The following is a 21,830-nucleotide window of genomic DNA, read 5'->3' on the forward strand; positions in this document are numbered from 1 at the left end:
AAAATAAAGTAAAAAAAAAAAGTCCCTTCTCTTGACACACATCTTCTGACTCCAAATTTTTACCTGAGTTTTTCAGATAGCCTTTTTTAAATTCTCTACTTGAGTGTGTCAGTGTGGACAAAATTTAAGGGTCCAGAGAAAGATGCCTTGACCAATATTAAAAGTAGAAGGTACTTGATAAATAAGTTTTATTCATCTATCAACTTCCCAAATATAGGAGAGTGTGCCGTATGTGTGTACATTCAGGCACAGTGGTACCTATTGTGGCTCTTGTCATGTATTGAAGAGGCCTCTTTCATTTTCTGGTTTCTTCCTGCACTGGTCTTAAGTGTGTGGATTGACTGACTTTTCTCATTTAAAATGATTATAAGGTTTCCACCACCTGTTTAAGAAGTATGATAAATTCCATTTCCTTCCTTCCAGATCTGTTTGTAAATTTTATATAGCTGTATTTAATCCCCACATTATGAAGAATGTCCACAGGCCCTTTTCCCTAATCAGATAGTATGTGCTTTAGAAACGGTAAACTTGTTTGAACAACAACGAAAAATGAGTAATTTGAATCACTTTACAAACTCACAGCCCCCCCAATCATTAAATGTAATTTCCAAATAACCAGCAACCTCTCTCCTTTACTAGCGTTAGAAGAGTAACCAAGAACCAAGTCTCAGAAACACAGACATTTGAGTCCTGCATCCGCAATTTACTATTTCCGTGACTTGGAAGAATCATCCCATTTCCCTTTGCCTCCATTTTGTTATCCATAAAATAGGGATAATACTGGTGGTGATGTCATAGCCGTGTTCTCTGAACAGTGGTTCTCCTTCAAAACTGATCTGAATCTTTGGTAGATGAATCCCAACGATTTGACATTTTACCTTGTTTAGTTTTCAGTAACTCCTTATTGAGAACCAACAAGATGCCGAGTACCAAGTGCCATGACAACTTCTCATCAATCAGTGGCTCTTGCCCCATGCAACTCTCTCTCCCCTGCCCCCTCTCTCTCTCTCTCATACAGACACACACATATACACATATAATGATACCATGTTAGAATTTTTAAACTATCAAATCGTTTATCTCAAATGCCGTTCGTGAGCTGCAGTTTAAGTCTCTTGAAATCTGTGCTTGCCATTATATAAAGATCTGAACCAACACAGTCAGTATAATTTTCTCTCAAAAGAGTCAAGGTCTCTCCGGCACATCACTGTTGCAACAACATATAAATTCTTTATGTTTCAATAAAACAACTATCCTCATACCGTTGTCAGACTGTTTTGTGCCTTAATGTGTGCACAACGGTATTCTCTACTTTAAGCTCACAGAGTGCAAAATTTATGTATTATGTTCAGCATTAGCTAACAATTCCATGTATATATGTCTACTCAGTCAATCCTAATTGAGGATGATGACATTTATACTTGGATATTCTGAACGTGGTGATTTTCCTAAAATAGTTTTATGCTATAAAGTGAATTGTTCTTGAACAGTACATGATAATAGCTTGTAGCTAAGTTAGGATTTAAGGAGTAATATAATTCATAATGGACCCATACTATCTGCATATGTCTGTTTGAGGAGTTGCTGGTTTTAGAGATCAAAAGGGTTTATATAAAGATGGCATTTAAATAAGCCTGGACATTGGGAAAAAAAAATCTGTGTATTCTGTAAAGCTGCAATAAAAAAGAGGAAACGCCAAGCATTTCCAACTGAATGGTTCCCAGTTGTTATCTACTGGAATTCTTTAATAAGAGTATTTAATAGTCAATTCTCACCAACAAGAATGGACTTCAAATAAAGCCACATTTTGAAACAATAGGCTGTTTATACCAGCCTAGCAACAGTTATAAAACAACAATTCCTATTTCTACTTATCTTGCAGGCTATTCAAGAAAAAGGTGTAGAACTTCCTTACTGACGAGATCCTGGACTACAGTTTAGTATTACATTTTAAGGGAATGTCTGTGTGGGTACGAATATGAAACAAAAAAATGCTGCCCTTTACGACATCTTTATACCCCCAAAATATAACCAATTTCTTTTCATAGCATGTCTCGTTGCCATATTTAATTTAAATATTCCAATCTTGAGTCCATTAATTAAGTATAGAGGCAATCTGGAGCTTCTGGAGAGTATAGTTAATGACCGTAAGATGATAGAGGGAAACCACACAGCACTTAAGTAAATCCTAAAAATGGGAAAAGTTAAAAATTGAGGGTTCACTGTCAGCTTATCAAGTGAGCAGACCAACCACAGGACCACTGTCAAGGGGATATAGAACTTAAATTGGGTCTGGGAAGAACAGATTGCCATTTGGGATGGAATTGATTTTATATAATGTTATACATAAAATGCATAAACAATGCTATAGTTAAAAACCCCAATTCAGGAGTTTTAGAAACATTGAATCAGTTTTGTACACAGGATCACAGTGCCTGGAGTTGGAAAAAAGGTATTTTTAACAGATGCGTTATTTTTTTCCTTCAGGCAAACGTTCTTCTTTCATTTCTGATAACTGGTATGGTAGAGAGCTTTTCCCCACATCTGGACAAAACCTGATTTCCAACAACTGCGCTTGCCAAATATTAATTAGCTAAAGATTCCAAACAAATCACATTCCACTTGTTGAATACATACGAGTGGAATCTTCCGAACTGCTGCAGTACAAAATAATACCTCGCAGTTTGATTCCATAGTTGCACATTTTCACTCGGGCTTAAATAAATTTTGCTGTAAAAGAACATTTTATGAAGCATGCAGTTGAACTCAGATACAATCTGGAGTGTTTTTGCTAATATTTATGCTTATATTATTTCTTTATGGAATAATTAAAAATGTAATAGTTTTTTTTTTTTTTGGATGGCAACACAGAATTTTAAATATTGCTGTCCGCGTCCATCAGCATGGACCAGAGGAGGCCCAGCTTCCAGAGTGAGCGGGCTCCTTCTGCTGGCACTAAAAAACACAGCAAAGAGGGTATAGTCTCTTGAGCTCTAACCCCAGGATTTCCAGAGAAGCCCCATGGGCTCTGTAGTTTTTCTTCTTCATTCCGATCTTTGGAAAAACCATGTAAGGTAAATACTAACATTTAGATAACTTTTTAATCCAAGTGTTTGGCTCCAAAGGAGATGACCTTCTTCTGCTTTTATTTGAGTCATCAAATAATTTATCGCCTGCAAAATTCACTTTCTGGTTTTTGGTCATATCCCTTAAATATACAACTTCTCGTAAGAAAATAGACTGAAGGCGCATGTTTATGAAGGAGGTCAGAAAGACACCCACCCCGTTTACTTCTCTGAAGCAGATAGCAGGGAGGACTTTGAAAGCGGTTGTGACCTATTAGTTCACGCTGGAATGCTTAGGGCATGTGGTTTCACTTTTCAAATGGCTGGTTTCCTCGCACATTCTAGAAACCTGCCCTTCGTTGAGCCCTATTAAAAAGAATTCTAAGGAAGTTTCTATAAAAAAAAGTTGGGTTTTATATCACCTAAGGTACATTGTCTTTAAAATTTATATGATTCTAGTTGGTGATTTTTGTTGTTAAAAGTTGTGTCTGGAACTCCTTTGACAAAACAACAACTTTTTTTTTTTTCATCCCCTTCAGAAAAAACAGGAGTAACAAACTTCCTTTTATGTTTGAAAGAGATCATCACATGCTCCCATTTATAGTACACTGAAAATATAATAAAAAATACACTTAGGAAAGGTATTAGGTATAAGCCTCTATAAGCTGCAATATTAGTGAAAATGTTAAACCATGCATGAAAACATTGCCTTCAGGAGTTTCACGCCTTGTCCTCCTTGATATGCATTTCCATAAACCCTTGCATTTATTTCTTCTTTACAACACTTAGGCTGCTTTTATTTGCTTGATAAATGCTGATTCTCCCTGCTAAATTGTAAGCTCCGTTAGTGCAGGGTCCATACATGACTATATACCCATTATACAACAGGGTATGAAGCACCCATAGTGGGTACTTCACCACACTTAACTGAATTTAAATGAAAATAATTGTTTTTACTATTAAAAACTATCTGAGTGGATTCTTTGGGTGGGAGAAGGGATGATATTATAAAATTAGGAAGAGAAACGGGTGGTACTATATGACTGAATGTTGGCTTTCCCTTGGCACTGGCTTTTATATGAATTCTCTCCATAGTAACAAGTACACCATGGCTTCAGACAACATTTATCAATATGATGTTTCCTCTTATATCTATAGCTAGGGATCCCATCACTGTTACAGAATTCTAGAGTTACCTGCCCAATCTTCTTCCTTTCTCCACATAAATATCACTCAGAGTTTTCAAAATCGGCATATTCCCAGCTCTACCCTTGGCCTCAAATCTGTTCTTTTTCCTGTATTCATTCAATTGAGTGCTTTGCGTTTCCTACGTGCCAATGACTGTGCTGTGCTCCAGCGTAATAACCAAACACAATCTTTGCTTTCATGGAGCTTAGGGCTCAGGGACTAAAACAGTCTGACAGAATAGATAATGATGCTATATGGGCAATAAAGGATGCTATGGAGCAGACAACACAATGCCTTGGAAGTGACATTCTTATCCAGGCCCAAAGATGGGTAGAAATTAGCCTGATGAGTATGGGAGGTCAAGGTGGTATATAAGGAGATGTTCATACACAAAGGACAGTATTGTAGTGACTTCGAGGCTAAGAGATACTGACATAATTGAAGGAGTGAAAGCATTTGGGTTCTTGTGGAAAGCAATATTTGGGGGAAAAAGCAGTGACCACTGAGGCTACAGATTTAGGTGGCAGCCAGATCACAGAGGGCCTAGTGAACCGTGTTGATGGATTTAACCTAAAGAAGACACCTAAAGGAGAGTGCTGCTCAAAATGCTTAATGAGTTAGAACATTTGCATCGACCAATAAGAACGATGCTAGCATGGGCAAAAACTGATTTAGCATTTAGCAAAGAGAAAACTTACTGCTATAATGTAGCCAGTGGACTAGAGGGAAGTAAGAGTGGAGACATGGGACCAGTTACTAGGCTGTCTGGCCCAGGTGATTGATGAATGTGGCCTAGATCAGAGTGGGATCAGCAGGATGAAGACACCAGATGGATTCTAGCCATGTCTGGAAGATAGATTTAACAGGAATTGATTGGGCTTGTAGTGAAAGGAAGAATAACTTGGATTAACCCACTAGATGAGGGGTGTTATTTACTAAGAGAATACTGGAAGAGGAAAGGGATTATTGCTTGTCTATTTGCGTAGGTGGGGTGGCTGTGCGGGAACAGGTTGTAAACTCCAGTGGGGCACACACTTTCCATGATCGTCAAAGAGGAAGCGGAGTCACAGGGTTGAGTTTGGGAACCGCGAGAGAAGTCTGGGCTGGAGATAAGGATTTTGGAGTAATCCCCATGAAGAGCAAAATAGTGTGGATGAGGAAACCCAAGGAAAGAGTGTGGAGTCAGAAAAGAACGCGTCCTGGGGCAGAACTCTGAGGGCTAAGTACCTTGTTTTCAACGCATTTCAAATTTTTAATTCAAACTCTGCAACTCTTCAGCAAACGGAAGTGCGGAGATGAGATCTAGCCTGCTGTTACAGTGATGCATACAACGTTTAAAAACACTACTGCTCTGTAGATCAGAACTTATAAGAATTATGATTACTGCACATATCAAGCCTATCAAAAAGGATCTAAAAAAACTTGAGAAAACAACACAAAACCAACAGCAGGGAACCAGATCTCAAAAATGTTATAGGTAAATTCTTGATTTTTCATAGGAGCAGATGACTGGAGGAGGCAGGTGAAATGATTTGAACATCATAAATCTGTTATACTAGTAAACCTAAATTCTGTGAAGGCTAGAGGTGCAAGAGGATGAAACACACTGAGAACTGATTCCATATGATCTAAAGTAGATGTAGTTTTCCTGTAGAAAAATATACTGGACCAAATTCTAGTTCACCTACACATACCTTAAACTTAGCACTAAATGTTCTTCTTAGCCTGGAAGCCTTATAACGTTCTGAAGCCTGCACCCACGTGAGGCTTCCAACTTGACAGAGAAGCATGTGTGCTGTTGTGCATACATACTCATCCTTGAATAAATGCTTTTACTCTGGCACCAGTGAGGTCAACATGGGACCTAATCATGCCACTGCAGGAAACAAATATGCACTGGTCACAGAAAAACCACCAATGATCAACTGAAGACTACATTTATTGATTTTGTTTACTAACAGTGATGCTATGTTTCCCAAGTTTAGATTTTACTCAAGGCACTCCTGAGATCTATTTGGCACATATTGTGTAAAGTAAGCATGTATTTAGTAAGACAGCAGTAAGAGGAATACAATGGTGATTTTTAAGTTTGTTTATTTATTTTGAGAGAATGAGAGAGGGAGGGAGGGAGAGGGAGGGGAAGAGAGAGATAGCGGGAGAGAGAGAGAATCCTAAGTAAGGCTCCACACTGTTAGTGCAGAGCTGATGTGGGGCTCGAACTCAGGAACCAGGAGATCATGACCTGAGCCAAAGTTGGATACTTAACCGACTGAGCCACCAAGGCACCCCTAGAATGGTGACTTTTTCTCTCGCCATCTATGAATGGGAAAGGAAAGTGGGAGAATTTTCTGTCTGTTAAAAAACAGACATTTAAAAATACTGTTCTAAAATTGACAGCATATACTTTTGTTAGGCAATAGGATCCATTTATTTAAAAATTACACAAGTGAGTTGGGGCACCTGTGTACCTCAGTTGGTTGAGCCTCTGTCTCTTGATTTCAGCTCAGGTCATGATCTCTCAGTTTGTGGGACTGAACCTTATGATAGGCTCTGCACTAAAAGCATACAGCTTCCTTGGGATTCTCATATTCTCTCTCTCTCTCTCTCTCTCTCCCTCCCTCCCTCCCTCCCTCCCTCCCTCTCTCCCTCTCCCTCTCCCTCTCCCTCTCCCTCTCCCTCTCCCTCTCTCCCTGCCCCTTCCCCACTCTCGAGAGCACATGCTCTCTCTCTCTCTCTCAAAAATAAATAAAATTACACAGGTGAGTTAATCAACTGTTTTATTTTATTTTATTTATTTTTTTTAATAGACTACTCTTTAGTACATTGGTTTTTTTTTTAAATTTTTTTTTCAACGTTTTTTATTTATTTTTGGGACAGAGAGAGACAGAGCATGAACGGGGGAGGGGCAGAGAGAGAGAGGGAGACACAGAATCCGAAACAGGCTCCATGCTCTGAGCCATCAGCCCAGAGCCTGACGCGGGGCTCGAACTCACGGACCGCGAGATCGTGACCTGGCTGAAGTCGGACGCTTAACCGACTGCGCCACCCAGGCGCCCCTTTTATTTGTTTTTTAATGTTTATTTTTGAAGGAGGGAGAGACAAGAATGTGAGTGGGGGAGGGGCAGAGAGAGAGGGAGACACAGACTCTGAAGCAGGCTTCAGTCTCTGAACTGTCAGCCCCATGTAGGGCTCGAACTCACAAACTGCCAGATCATGATCTGAGCTGAAGTTGGACACTTAACTGACTGAGCCACCCAGGCACCCCGACTATTTTGTTATTAACCTTCAAGGCAGTAGTTTTAAAATCTGGTTCAACAGATAAGGAGTAGGGTAAGGAAGCCATATCCTTGGAACTCTGGCGTAAATACTGTGGGTATGTCCATATTTTCATTTTTTCTGGTGAGAGGGTCCAGTTTTTATGTGGTTCCAAAAGAGGTTGTATGCTAATTCTGTGGTAGATACTCAGGTAACCCATGAACAACATGGGTTAAAGCTTAAAGCTTTTGGCTTTAAGGAGGAGACAGACATTAATCAAATAATAATGGCTATATTGTTACAAATGGATTTATAAGCTGCAGTTAAGTGCAATGAAAGAAAAGTATGGGAAACTATAAAGAATTTAAAAGAAACAGGATCCAATCAAGGAGGTCAGATAAATCTCCCCCAGGGACTTGTTGAGTCATGTGATGGAGACTGGAAGAACTGGTACCCCAGCAAGGAGGAGACCAGAAGGCCAGGGTATGAGCAAAGATCCTGGGCCAGAGGGGGCACGGTGGAAGGAACTCAAAGAAGCCTAGAGCATTTAGAAGCACAAAAAGTAAGGACAAGGGACACTTCTGTCAGACCATGTTGTAGAGCCAAGCAGACATTCAAGGCTGTGATAAAGAGTTTGGTTGTATTCTAAGAGCAGTGGGAAATCACCGAAGGGTCTTTATGCTGGAAACAGCCTCAGACTTTTGTTTTTAAAAATACCGCGTTTGGGGGCAGTTGAGACAATCGAAGGGAAATGGAAGCAGGAGAACAGAGAGGCTGGTTTTTCGTTAGCTGGAAAAAGCATGAAAAGTATGTTGGACTAGAGTGATGGTGGTAGACATGGGGATTCAAGATACTTATGGGACAAAATTAACATTGGACTGGTGACAGGCTGGATGTGTGACAAGAGAAGGAAGAGGTCAAGGACGACCCCTGTGCTCCGACTAGAGATGAAGACACACGTCCAGAGGGAAAACCACAAGACCAGGGTGTTGTTTGGGCTGAGCGTGGTACTGGGGAACTAAGAGCTTGTCTGAGGAACTATTACACAAAACATCTGAGCATCTGTATCTAAAAAAGACATATTTTGAAATATGTAACTTAAATATGAAAATATTTAATAAATAATATACTATAAAGTCTGAGACTTTTTTTTTTTACAGAAACTTCATTTAAGTTTATTTATTTTCAGTGGGGAGGGGGGAGTGCATGTGAGCAGGGGAAGGGCAGAGAGAGGCAGAGGACAGAGAGAGAGAGAATCCCAAGCAGGCTCCGCACTGTCAGCCCAGAGCCTGATGCAGGGCTTGGTCCCACGAAATGTGAAACCATGACCTGAGGCGAGATCAAGAGTCAGACAGTTACCCGACTGAGCCACCCAGGTGCCCCAGAGAAAATTCATTTCAAACTATGTTTTTTTTCCGTCAGCTTAACAAGGCATCATAGAAGAATTTGTGGAAGGAATTAATAATGAAAAACAGCATTATTGTCAACTGGCAACTGATTTTCACCGAGAAAATAAATTAACTCTAAAAAGACAGGAATTTCAAGAAAAGAACCAACGAAACAACATCCCAATGCTAAAACAGTTATGACTCAACTTTTCACCTTTACAACACGAGCACTTTGATGATAAAGTTTCACCCAACAACCAAATCCAATAAGGCACTTTTGAAATGACAAATAATGAGCTCTTAGTAGGTAACATTTTATTTCATGAAATCTTCAAAATCTATTTTTTGAAACTCTTCCATGCCATCCCATTTTTAAACCAGATCTAGCCCTTTGGTCTTTGCAAAATGCAACTGGTTTATCTGGACTTATTGAAGGTCAACCAAATTGCTATTTGCCTTAAGTCAAACCCCACAATAATAATATAATCTAGGGTAGATATCATATTGCTTAATGGAAATATTTACAAATATATTCTATTAAAGGCATTCCAAAAAGGTAATTTCCCAAATCACCCTCGTGTATTTTCTCTAACTGTGACAACACAGAAGGCCAAAAATCCTTTGATGGGCTCCAGCTAAAATATGAAAGCCAGCAACATTTTACATTTTAACATCTCTTTAAAAATGAGTGTTATGTTTTAGAGACTATCCCACTGGAATAAGTAGTTCGATATTTTTGAAAGAAGGTGTTTAGTGCCAACACCTATAAAAGGATTTCTAAAATCCTGTTATACTTCAGGGTTATGATGAGCTAAAGCCCTATTATCCAGTAAAACCTGTGAAATCAGTAGCATTTTATTCCAAATAGTATACAGTAAATGTAGCGGTTCTCAGCTACCAAATTTCTAACCACTGTTTGATGAAGGAGGGGAATGAGTGAATAAGAGGTGCTGTGCTCAAACACTACGATGATATGTTATTCCATTCAAATATCAGAATTTTATCAAGCACTGGAATGTTATGCTATGGCCCACAAACAAACATTCTACTGATTAAGTTTCTAAATGCGTGACTATATTTAGGAGTATGCTGCTTCATCAAGAATAAATGAAGTCCTTCTGGCTGTGCTTAATTATGATAACAGGGAGGATGCCAGGCCCCAATGTATCACCTTTTCATTTTTGTTTTTAGTCTTTAGAGTTTAGGCAGAGGTAAACTGAATAGAAAATACAGTTTGATAATTTTTGTTTCCTCCTGCAAGTCTTAGTATCTGAAACAGCTGGCTCCTTCAGCAGGTGTATGAGCAATAAAAAGAAATACGATTGTTTTTTTTTTTTTCCAGAAAGGCAATTTAACTTTCATTTCCACTTAGTTCTATCAAAATAAGAGTAGATTTTATTAGTGCGATCCAAACTTCTGAGCAGCAAGGTCTATACGAGAAGAAGCGTCTCTTATACGGGTTTCAAGTAGAGACATTATCTGACTAAAAGCGTGACCCTGTTATCATTCCACACTGTACAAATCACACCGAGCATCCCGTTTTTGAAGTTATTTTTCACCTTAAAAGTCAGAGTACAGTCTTTGGGGTGCCTGGGTGGCTCAGTCGGTTAAGAGCCCGACTCTTAGTTTCGGCTCAGGTCATGATCTCACAGTGTGTGAGTTCGAGCCCCGCGTTGGGCTCCGCGCTCGACAGAGCAGAGCCTGCCGGGGATTCTCTCTCTCTCCCTCTCTCTCTGCCCCTCCCCCACTCACTCACGCTGTCTCCCTCTCAAAAATAAATAAATCAAACTGAAAAAAATGAGTCAAAGTACAGTTCTGGATGTAGCCAGGCTGCCTGTGTTATTCCACCTCCCAAAATGGATCAGAAAAGCCTTTTAGGCAAACACGGTTTTGTCGTTCGGGGAGTCTGCCTCAGCCCGGCCCAGGCCCCGGGCTTCTCCAGACATCTCTGTGCAGAGGCCAGTGGCTCACACCCCTTCAAACAACACCCCGTGGCCACCACCAGCACCCAGACGTGTCCTCTGACAGCCTCCTCCACGGCCGACCCGCGGTGCAGGTGAGCGCATCCGCTCCCAAGATCCCAGCACCCAACCTTAAGATAAGTTTCTGGGCTATTTGTTCGAAGCCTCCCGTCTCGTGTGATGGGACCTCACAGGTAACTCAGAATCCATGAGACTGAGCGGCAGACCATTTCCTTTGCTTCCTGGACGAACACAATTCAGCTCAGGGTGCTGGCTCATGTCAGTATTAGGCCGTTGCACAGAACACCCACCCGCATTTCAGCATGTATTTTGAACGTGTAATTCGTGCTGTGTCTCTATCATCGGAAGACTTAAGCACCTGACAGTCGTTTTATTGCCAAAGGAAAGTAGCTGGGTGTCTCTCTCTCAGACACGCACTTGTACATGCATTTGTTCTCGGATACCGCTACCATGAACAGGGTTCCTCAAGCATCAGTTACTTTCTCTGTGAGATTGTACCATCCAAACCGCGGGGCCCTGAGAAATGAACTTCATGCCCAGCGAGAACGTCGGCGGCTCTGGAGGGCAGAGCCCCGGCACCCACCCACCTACCGTCTTGCTGAGGTAGCTGGTGCTGGTGTTCATGCACTGCTGGCCCTCACTGTTGCAGCAGCCTCCACATCTGTAGGCGGACACACACGGGGGTTTAAAGAAGGTGTTTGTTGCCGCTCCGAACTCCTTCCCCACATCTATACACACCTCACGCGGCAGGCACTGAGTCTTCCTCCACTCGCTGTCAATACCTGCCGGGTCACAGGGAAGGCCGTGAGTCACAACGAAGCCCGCGAGGGCCAGAAGCCTCTGGCAGTCGCCAGCGGCTTTCCATTTCAGAGTTCCAGATTTAAGCGCGAGATGTAACGTTACAAAAATATAAAAGGAGTCGACGGGATCCTAAGCTGCCCCGTGACCTGGAATATGATACGATATTTCACGGGGGGCCTAAGGATATTTTCCTTGAAACACGATCTCTCCAGCCATGTAACAAGCTAAAATTAGGATTATGCTTTCTTGAAATGACACCGATTTTCTACAGCACTTGTGCTCGGTATTCTTTGCTTAAGAAGATGAAAATTTAATCATTTGCAGGACCCGCGGAGAGGAAGTCACGTTCTTCAGCTATAGCATGGACTATTTTTGTGGTCTCCGAGCAAATATGAACGTGACTTAATTTTTCTTTTTAAACTGAGATATAAATGAGAAAATGTCTATGGGTTTGGACTGCGTTCAGAGATGGTTTTCAGGCAGGCTGCTTGGCAGCTTTGGGTAATGTTATGGCCGTGGCTACTTGAAACGCAGGGGTATTTTCCATCAAGTGGGGCCTGGATCCTGAACTAAGTGCTTTCGGGAAAGTCTAATTTTTCTGTTCCTTTGATGCTCTCTCTTGGAATTCTGTTTACAGTGGGTTAGCGGGTTGGCCATAGCACTGCTGACCTTTTAACTACTGCATTATAGGTGATGTACTTCTTAACATGTTTTAGCTTATTTTTCCCCTATTTGCCCTCAAGTAAAATTTTTAGAAAAAAAGCGTGGAAGCTATTGGTTACTCAACCGTGAAGCCATGTTGTGTGCGTTTGTTTTGAAAATAAATTGCAATCTCAAACCTTGAGAGCGATTCATATCCAACAACCGAAGGGACTTATTTTTTAAAAGTAGCCCACCAATTTATACCATGCCACTTTACCCGGCATCGTAATTTTTTGTGACTCTTTCTGCTAGATCTTTTAGCAGCTTTCCCAAAGTCCAGCTATCAAGAAACAAGGCAAGAAGAAGTCATTGGAAAGATGATTTGGGGTGATTTAGAAATTCAGCATTTCTGAATCCAAATCAAAAAATTTCTGTGCAATTATTTTGTAAGACATAGAATGCTTAAATGCTTACGGAGTGTGTAAAATATATCTTCACCTTTTGAAAATTTTGCATTGGGATATCACCTCAATTGAAAAAAAAACGTGTTGATATGCATCCACATTTCTATTCTTTATATTTCTAGAAATCCTCTTAACCACTCACGGTGAAGTCATAAAATGCTATATTTTGAAAACCTTTATTTCTGTTGTCTGCTTTCAGCCCTAAAGGGCTTTAGTGGTACAAACACTGAAATTAAAAAGAAAGAAAACAGACTAGCAGCTTTCACTGGGCTGACTGAAGCTTATCAAATATTTTTCTTCCCATGCTTACTTTTCAAGATCTCTGCATTATAATGTGCTGCAGCAAATTTTACAGTGTCTTCTGTTCTTGCATTGATGTTGGGCTGTTCTTTATTATGTTGCCAGCCGCCTTTCCTTAACTGACACTTGTACATTTTCCAATATTCTGGGTAGAGTACGGTCATGAGTTCATCGACACTGGACACGGATCGCAGTCGCTCCTCCAGCTCTTTGCCGGCATATGCCTATCAAAGAAACACGCAAGATCGGTCATTTCTCAGATTAGGGGATTTGGAATTAATGCACGCAAAAAACATGTAGGTTTAATGTTACATATGCCAGATCCTTATTAAAAATCGGGATGCCTGGGGTGCCTGGGTGGCTCAGTTGGTTAAGCGTCCGACTTTAGCTCAGGTCATGATCTCACAGTTTGTGAGTTCGAGCCCCGCATCGGGCTCTGTGCTGACAGCTCAGAGCCTGGAGCCCACTTCGAGTTCTGTCTCTCCCTCTGTCTCTGTTACTGACCTGCCCCTGCTTACACACTCTCTCTCTCTCAAAGATAAATAAACATTAAAAAAAATTTAAAAAAATCAGGGCGCCTGGGTGGCTCAGTCACTTAAGTGTCTGACTCTTGGTTTCAGCTCAGGTCACGATCTCATGGTTCGTGGGATCCAGCCTCATGTTGGGCTCTGCGCTTACAGCACAGAGGCTGCTTTGGATTCTCTCTCTCCCCGCTTCCCCTCCCCCCTCCTCACTCTCTCAAAATAAATTTAAAAAATTTTAAAAGTATATTATCAATTATCCCTGAGTTTTAACTTTTCTTGGTAAAATTATATTCATATTTTAATTTGAATCAATACCACAATTAAAAATGAAATTAAGTACTACAACCAAATTTGTAAAATATATATTTGGGTCTTAAGACAAAAATTTTGTGACACATAATTTTAAAAACAATTTCTAAAGTAGCCTGTTCGATATACAGTTTTACCTAATTGGCAAATTTTAAGTTAGAAAATTTATTCAAGCTCGTATTAGCCTTCAGCACATATAAACCGTAGTCCGCTGTAATCCTTTGCTTCACTTTTAATTACCAGCATCAATATAATATAATTAAGCAGGATGCTTGGGATTAGGAATCTAATTTTACAGAAGTTACTTTAGAATAAATAATCCCATGAAGAAAGGGACTTCAACAAAAGTATCACATTTAGGTACGTATTTTGGTAGAACCTCCAAGTATTCCCAAAAATGTTGACACTGAAGATTTATTTTGCTACGAAAAAGACATGAAACGATCCAGAGAAGGTGAATTCTGCTTATACGTGATTGTCTATATTAGTGTACCCAATTAAGTTGAACATTCCAAGTTATATTCAGGTAGTTACTGGGGCATCTGAGTGGCTCAGCTGGTTAAGTGTCCGATTTGGGCTCAGGTCATAATCTCACAGTTTGTGGGTTTGAGCCCTGCACTGGGATCTGTGCTGGTGATGTGGAGCCTGCTTGGGATTCTCTCTCCGCCCCCCTCTCTCTCGCACACACAATCCCTCGCTCTCACAAAATAAATAAATAAACTGAAAACAATTATATTCAGGTAGTTACCATAGCTATGAAAAACAACAGTTTTCTAAATCATACTTGGAAATTTGGGGAAAATGGGACATTATTTAACTTTGTACACAAAATGAACTACAACATCAGAAGTTTAGTTTATGCTTTCATAAATATGGAGGTCTAAATATGGAAGTAAACACTTCAGACATTGGTTCTTCAAGTGGGGCGTGCACAGGGGTCAGCCGGAGAGCTGTTCAATGCAGGAACTGCCCCGCCTGTCTCAGATGGAGGTCAACACTCCACATTCTAGCAGGTTACAGGTTTCTCCTTTCTAATTTTTGATGTACAAAATTGAAATATTTGCTTTGAAAAATCAAAATACTATTTAATTGAAAGTCTTTTCACCATTAGATGAATAATCAAAGTTATTCTGATGTAGGTGCTATTTGTACTGTGCTTTGAGAAACGGCATCTAACATAATTTCCTTTTATCATTATAGAGCCTCCTAGGCAGTAGATTATGAAATGTGTTCCTTTCTTTTAGATAATAAAATTGGCTATTAATTTCAGGATTTTCCCTTTCTTCATTAATTGTGTAATTGGGGCATATCACTTAATGTCTTTAGGTCTTTGTTTTAAAAATACTGATATTAATCCACTACCTTCTGGAATATGTAGGGTGATTCCTGACATGCCAGGCAGCTATACCCAGAGTAATTCCATTGGCAACATGGCGGGTGGGGATGGACAGATCCCAGCTTAGGCGAAAGTGACCACATATCCTCACACAGTCTCTCAACTCTTAATATTTGTCTCAAGAAAATCTCACACATGACACGGCATTCAAGACTCAAAATGCGTCGTAATGGAAAAGGATTGCAACTGGAAGGAAAGTTTGCAGAAGTACATGGGCCAATGTAGGGTCATTGCTACCGGAAGTGAAACGCTATGGATGGGTTTCTGGCTGCCTCTGCTTGCTTGAATAGCCCTTGAACCAACAGAAGCAGCACGGGTCTGTGTGACTGGTGGGTCCCCGGGATTCTTTTCTCCATAATTCGGCCAGAAATAAAGTCAGGATGTGACCTCAGCTGATCACATGAATCTCACAGGCACAGGCATGAGTGTGCACGCTGCCAGGAAGGGCTGTGGGACCACACTCCAGTGTTACACGCCACAATGAAATGTGCACCCCAGGCCATTAAGATAAAAGGTAGTAGCAAGGAGGGACTTCCAATTAAGTTATTATTTTAAGTTTTAAGTTATTATTTTAAGTTTTAATTTGTACTTCAAATTAAGAAGGGAAAATAACAGGGGTGCCTGGGTGGCTCATTCAGTTAAGCGTCCGATTCCTGATTTCAGCTCAGGTCACGATCTCTTGGTTTGGGAGTTCAAGCCCCGCGTCAGGCTCTGCACTGGCAGTGTGGAGCCTGCTTGGGATTGTCACTCTCCTCTCTCTCTCTCTGCCTCTCCCCTGCTTGCGCTTTCTTTCACTCTCAAAATAAATAAAAAGAAGGGAAAATAACAATACTTGTATCTATGACAGAAAACACTGTCACTCAGTAGACAAATAGGAGAAAAATATAAGCATAGCATTCCAAATAGAAAAAGTGCAATATAAAAAAAATTGAGAAAAGAACCTAAAACCGAACCACAACAAAGGACTAGAAAATGAAAGTTATATTTAAGCTCTTAGGCTGAAAAAAGGCCTTTCTGAAGGTGAATATAAAAATAAAATGTAAACTATCTGTACGGTAGCAAATACTGTAAACTAAATAAAAGACAATAAAGTAGAAAAACTATTTGCAATATGCAGGACAGATGGAGAAGGACTAGTATTCTTAAAATACCGCATAAACAGTTAATGGCAAAAAAGTAAACAGGTACTTCAGTAGAAAAATGGGCAAAGATCTTAAATGGAATATTCACTAACAACATATTAATATGTTTTTGGTGATGGTAAAAAGAAGGAAGCTATAGTTTTTTTCAATCCTGGTGGGAGTATAAATTTGTACAGCTATTTAAGGCAAATGTGTTATTTCAAATTGAAAGGATTTAAAAAAATAGCTTCATTTTATACGGCACATTCACTTTGGAATTAAAATTTCCGACTGGCAGAAGTGAGAATATAACTATGCCAGATGTATGTACAACTTCATCATGGGGCTGTCTATCATTATGAATGTGAAAAATAATCTATACAGATAATAATAAAAGGATATATTAAATAACATATAGCACAAACAGAAATTAGCACGGAAATGTAATAAAATGACATTATAAAATGATACATAACTGAGACATGTAAAGAGGTTCATAAATACTTTATGAAGAAGTACAATATACAGTTTATACACAGTACGCACATTGTTTATACCTGTAGTACAGTCTTTTTCACAAAACCAAATTTATGTAGAGATAGTATGCATATGTGTGTGTTTATAGACAAGAGTAAAAAATGCAGCAAAAATAGACCTATCTTTCCATCTATCTATACATATCCTCTCCAAATTACAGGATGTAAGGTATTATGTCCTTCTTCATATATTTACGTACTTTAAATTTTTAAAAATGTACATATATAACTTTTACTAGCAGAATGAAAATTTAAAAGTAATCATCTTGGGGCGCCTGGGTGGCTCAGTCGGTTAAGCGTCCGACTTCAGCCCGAGTCATGATCTCGCGGTGAGTTCGAGTCCCGCGTCAGGCTCTATGCTGACAGCTCAGAGCTTGGAGCCTGCTTCTGATTCTGTGTCTCCCTCTCTTTCTGCCCCTCCCCTACTCATGTTCTGTCTCTCTCTGTCTCAGAAATAAATAAACATTAAAAAAAAATTAAAAAGAAAAAGTAATCATCTTGGGGCATCTGGGTGGTTCAGTCGGTAAAGTGTCTGACTCTTGATTTTGGCTCAGGTCATGATCCCATGGTCATGAGATATGGTGCCCTGGGTCAGGTGCCATGGAGCCTGCTTAGGATGGTCTCCCTTCCTCTCTCTGCCCTCCCCTGCTTGTACTCTCTCTCTTAAAAAAAAAAAATAGGAGCTTCTGGGCAGCTCAGTCAGTTAAGCATCTGACTTTGACTCAGGTCATGATCTTGCTGTTGGTGGGTTTGAGCCCCGTGTTGGGCTCTGCTCTAACAGTTCACAACCTACTTGGGATTCTTTCTCTCTCCCTTTCTCTCTGCTTCTCCCCCACTTGCACTTTCTCTCTCTTTCAGAATAAATAAATAAACTTAATATTTTTAAATAATAACAACAATAATAAAGAAAATAAAAATAATCATCTTTAAGTGTACTGGCAGGGCACAGTATCAGCAGTTAGTTCAGCCTTCATTGGCTTCACTCTTTTGTCTCCACAGAGCGTGCCCTTCAAATATTACTTAATGTATAGCAACCACTGCCCAAAGCAGAAGCTATGACAGACAAAATGGTATAAAAATAGCTTGATACTGAGCAATTAATTGACTTATTCCCATTAGACTTCAGTCATTGTATCTGTGTAAGAAAAAGAAGCTATCCAGATTTCCATCCTGGCTAAAGACCTTACTTAATGGAGCATCATTAGATTTCATTTGAGTCTCACTTTGCTCTGTAAAATGGGAATGATGATACCTTCTTCACAGAATTTTTATGATGATCCAAACAGACATTTGATATAGAAATATCAAATCTCACAGTTAAGTGTGGAATTACTTGTCATTACAACATCATTAGAGATGAAACAGTACAGAAATTGTTTTTTAGATACATTGAAATTTTTACTCAGTTTTGGACTATAACTCTCAGTATTGTACCAGTTCTGGGACGATATTTCTTTTCCTCTGTCTTCTCCATTTTTGTTCTAAATAAGCAGCAACCTAGGAATTCAGCATCGTCAGCAAAGTGACAGGGCTATTGAGTGAATCCAGAGAAGACCCAAATATTAAGATTAGATAATACCAGCTCGCCATGGTATCTTCATATTCTACTTTCAATGAATTAGAAGGGGGTCCAGTAACCTAGAATGAGTTCTGAACCTGGGACGCATTCAAATCTTTCAAGTAGAAGTCAAGTGAAAGTCAAGTTCTTTCTCAAAGCTTTCTTTTTCTTTCTTTTTCTTTCTTTCTTTCTTTCTTTCTTTCTTTCTTTCTTTCTTTCTTTCTTTCTTTCTTTCTTTCTTTCTTTCTTTCTTCTTTCTTTCTTTTTCTCTTCTTTCTTTCTTTCTTTCTTTTTCTCTTCTTTCTTTTTCTCTTCTTTCTTTCTTTCTTTCTCTCTTCTTTCTTTCTTTCTCTCTTCTTTCTTTCTTTCTTTCTTTCTTTCTTTCTTTCTTTCTTTCTTTCTTTCTTTCTTTCTTTCTTTCTTTCTTTCTTTCTTTCTTTCCCTTCCTTCCTTCCTTCCTTCCTTCCTTCCTTCCTTCCTTCCTTCCTTCCTTCCTTTAAATGTTTCTTAATTTTTGAGAGAGGGAGAGAGTGAACAGGGGAGGAGCAGATAGGGAGGCAGAATCTGAAGCAGGCTCCAGGCTCTGAGCTGTCAACACTGAGCCCAACGTGGGGCTCAAACTCACAAGCCGAGATCATGACCTGAACTGAAGTCAGATGCTTAACCAACTGAGCCACCCAGGCTCCCCTCAAAGCTTTCTTTTTTTGGGTGGGGGGTGGGGAGGAGCCTGGGTGGCTCAGTTGGTTAAGCGTCCGACTCTTGATATGGGCTCAGGTCATGATCTCTTTGTTCGTAGGATTGAGCCCCCAGCTCTGTGTTGGCATTGCGGAGCCTGCTTGGGATTCTCTCTCTCCCTCTCTCTCTGCCCCTACCCTGCTTGTACTCTCTCTCTCAAAATAAATATTTTTTAAAAACTAAAAAAAAGCTTTTTTTTTAAAATTGCAATATAATTAACATACAATGTTATATTAGTTTCAGGAGTGTAACATAGTGATTCACCAGTTCTTTCCATTACTCATTGGTCACCACAGTAAGTGTAGTCACCATCTGTCACCAGATAATGTTATCACAGTATTACTGACTATATTCCCATGTGTTGTTTCAATCTCCATGACTTATTTATTTTATAACTGCAAGTTTGTATCCCTTAATCTTCTTTATCTGTTTCAACCATCCCCACACCCACCTCCCCTCTGGCAACTACCAGTTTGTTCTCTGTATTTAAGAGTGCTTGTTTTGTTTTTTAGGTCCCACATTTCCATATAAGTGAAATCATATGGTATTTGTCTTTCTCTGTCTGACTTACTGCACTCAGCATAATACCCTCTCGGTCCATCCATGTTATTGCAAATGGAAAGTTCTCATTCTTTTTTATGGCTAAGGAATACTCCGTTAAGTGTGTGTACCTCCACACATCACATCTTTATCCACTCATCTTTTGATGGACACTTGGGTTACTTCCTTATCTTGGCTATTGTAATATTTTTTTAAAATGTTTACTTATTTCTGAGAGAGACACAGAGACAGGGCATAAGAGGGGGTGGGGCAGAGAGAGAGGGAGATACAGAATCTGAAGCAGGCTCCAGGCTCTGAGCTATCAGCACAGAGTCGGACGCAGGACTCAAACCCACAAACTGTGAGATCATGACTTGGGCCAAAGTTGGACACTTAACCAGCTGAGCCACCCAGGCGCCCCTCTTGGCTGTTGTAAATAATGCTGTAATAAACACAGGAGTACATGTATCTTTTGAAATTAGTGTTTTCATATTCTTGGGTAAAGTCCTAGAATTACTGAATCGTATGGCATTTCTCATTATTTGAGGAACCTCCATACTGTTTTCCACAGTGGTTGTACCCATTTACATTCCCACCAACAGCCCATGAGCGTTCCTGTTTCTCCACATCCTCACCAACAGTTGTTATTTGTCTTTTTGATACTAGCAATCCTGACTGGTACGGGTAGTATGTCATTGTGGTTTTAATTTGCATTTCTTTGATGACTAGTGATGTCAAGCACCTTTTCATGTGTCTGTTGGCCATTTGTATGTCTTTAGAAAAATGTCTATTCAGGTCCTCTTTCCATTTTATTAATCGGATTGTTTGATTTTTTATGGTATTGAGTTGTATAAGGTGTTTATAGATATTGGATATTAATCCCTTATCAAATATATCATTTGCAACTATCTTCTCCCACTCAGAAAGTTGCATTTTCATTTTGTTGATGATTTTTTTTGCTGTGCAAAATCTTTATTTTGGTGTAGTTCCAATAGTTCCCTTTTTGCTTTTGTTTCTCTTGCCTGAGGAGACGTATCCATAAATATGTTGCTATGGCTAACGTCCAAGAGATTACTGCCTAGGTTTTCTTTTGGGAGTCTGACGGTTTTAGGTCTTACGCTTAAATCTCTAATCCATTTTGAATTTGTTTTTGTATATGGCATAAGAAAGGGGTCCGATTTCATTCTTTTGCAGGTAGTTCTTCAGTTTTCCCAACACCACTTTTTGAAGAGACTTTTTCTCCATTGCATATTTTTGCCTACTTTGTCATAAATGAATTAACCATATAACTGTGGGTTTATTTCTGGATTCTCTATTCTGTTCCATTGGTCTATGGGTCTATTTTTGTGCCAGTACCGCACTATTTTGATTAGGTTACTATAGCTCTGTGGTACATCTTGAAGCCTGGGATTGTGATACCTCCATCCAGGTTTGTTATTTCTCAAGATTGCTTTAGCTATTTGAATTCTTTTGTGGTTCCATACAAATTTTAGGACAAATTTATTTGTCATAGTTCTTTGAAAAATGCTATTGGTGTTTTGATAGAAATTAAACTGAACATGTAGATTTCTGGATAGTATAGACATTTTAACAATATTAATTCTTCCAACCAATGAATATGGAATGTCTTTCCATTTGTTTCTGTCATCTTCAATTTCTTTCATTGATATTGTAGTTGTCAGAATATAGATAGGTCTCTCTCCTCCTTGGTTACATTCATATCTATGTATCTTATTCTTTTTGGTGCCATTTTAAATGGGATTATTTTCTTAATTTCTCTTTCTGCTATTTTGTTACTAGTGTATAGAAATGAAACACATTTTTGTATATTAATTTTGTATTCTGTGACTTTTCTGAATTCATTTATCAGTTTTAATAGTTTTTTGGTGGAGTCTTCAGGGTTTTCTATATATAATATGTCATCTGCAAATTGTGATTATTTCTTCCTTACCAATGTGGATAGCTTTGTTTCTTTTTCTTGTCTGATTGTGTTGGCTAGGATTTCCATTACTGTGTAGAATAAAAA

The 21,830-nt window shown here is 39.5% G+C and overlaps 1 protein-coding gene and 1 long non-coding RNA gene across 4 annotated transcripts in view; one reads left to right on the forward strand and one right to left on the reverse strand.

The window, feature by feature from the left end:
* LOC111560083 overlaps positions 1-9,456 on the forward strand; it is an 87,517-nt gene extending 78,061 nt beyond the window's left edge. For 2 of the 3 annotated variants that reach the window (XR_006596244.1, XR_002741589.2), the window contains exon 3: positions 8,931-9,456. This is a non-coding gene — a long non-coding RNA (uncharacterized LOC111560083). Of the gene's footprint in view, positions 1-1,882; positions 2,048-8,930 lie in introns of those variants that run through there. The other variant, XR_006596243.1, reaches the window with a different exon arrangement.
* Positions 1-21,830, reverse strand: part of VEGFC (vascular endothelial growth factor C) — a 110,300-nt gene that overhangs the window by 23,182 nt on the left and 65,288 nt on the right. Inside the window, exons 2-3 of the mRNA XM_023252311.2 lie at positions 13,096-13,309; positions 11,470-11,660 (exon numbers count right to left, since the gene is read on the reverse strand). Coding sequence (XP_023108079.1) covers positions 11,470-11,660; positions 13,096-13,309 — 405 coding nt within the window. The remainder of the gene's footprint in view (positions 1-11,469; positions 11,661-13,095; positions 13,310-21,830) is intronic.

Source organism: Felis catus, chromosome B1 (genome assembly GCF_018350175.1).
Source record: "Felis catus isolate Fca126 chromosome B1, F.catus_Fca126_mat1.0, whole genome shotgun sequence".
Lineage (NCBI taxonomy): Eukaryota > Metazoa > Chordata > Mammalia > Carnivora > Felidae > Felis > Felis catus.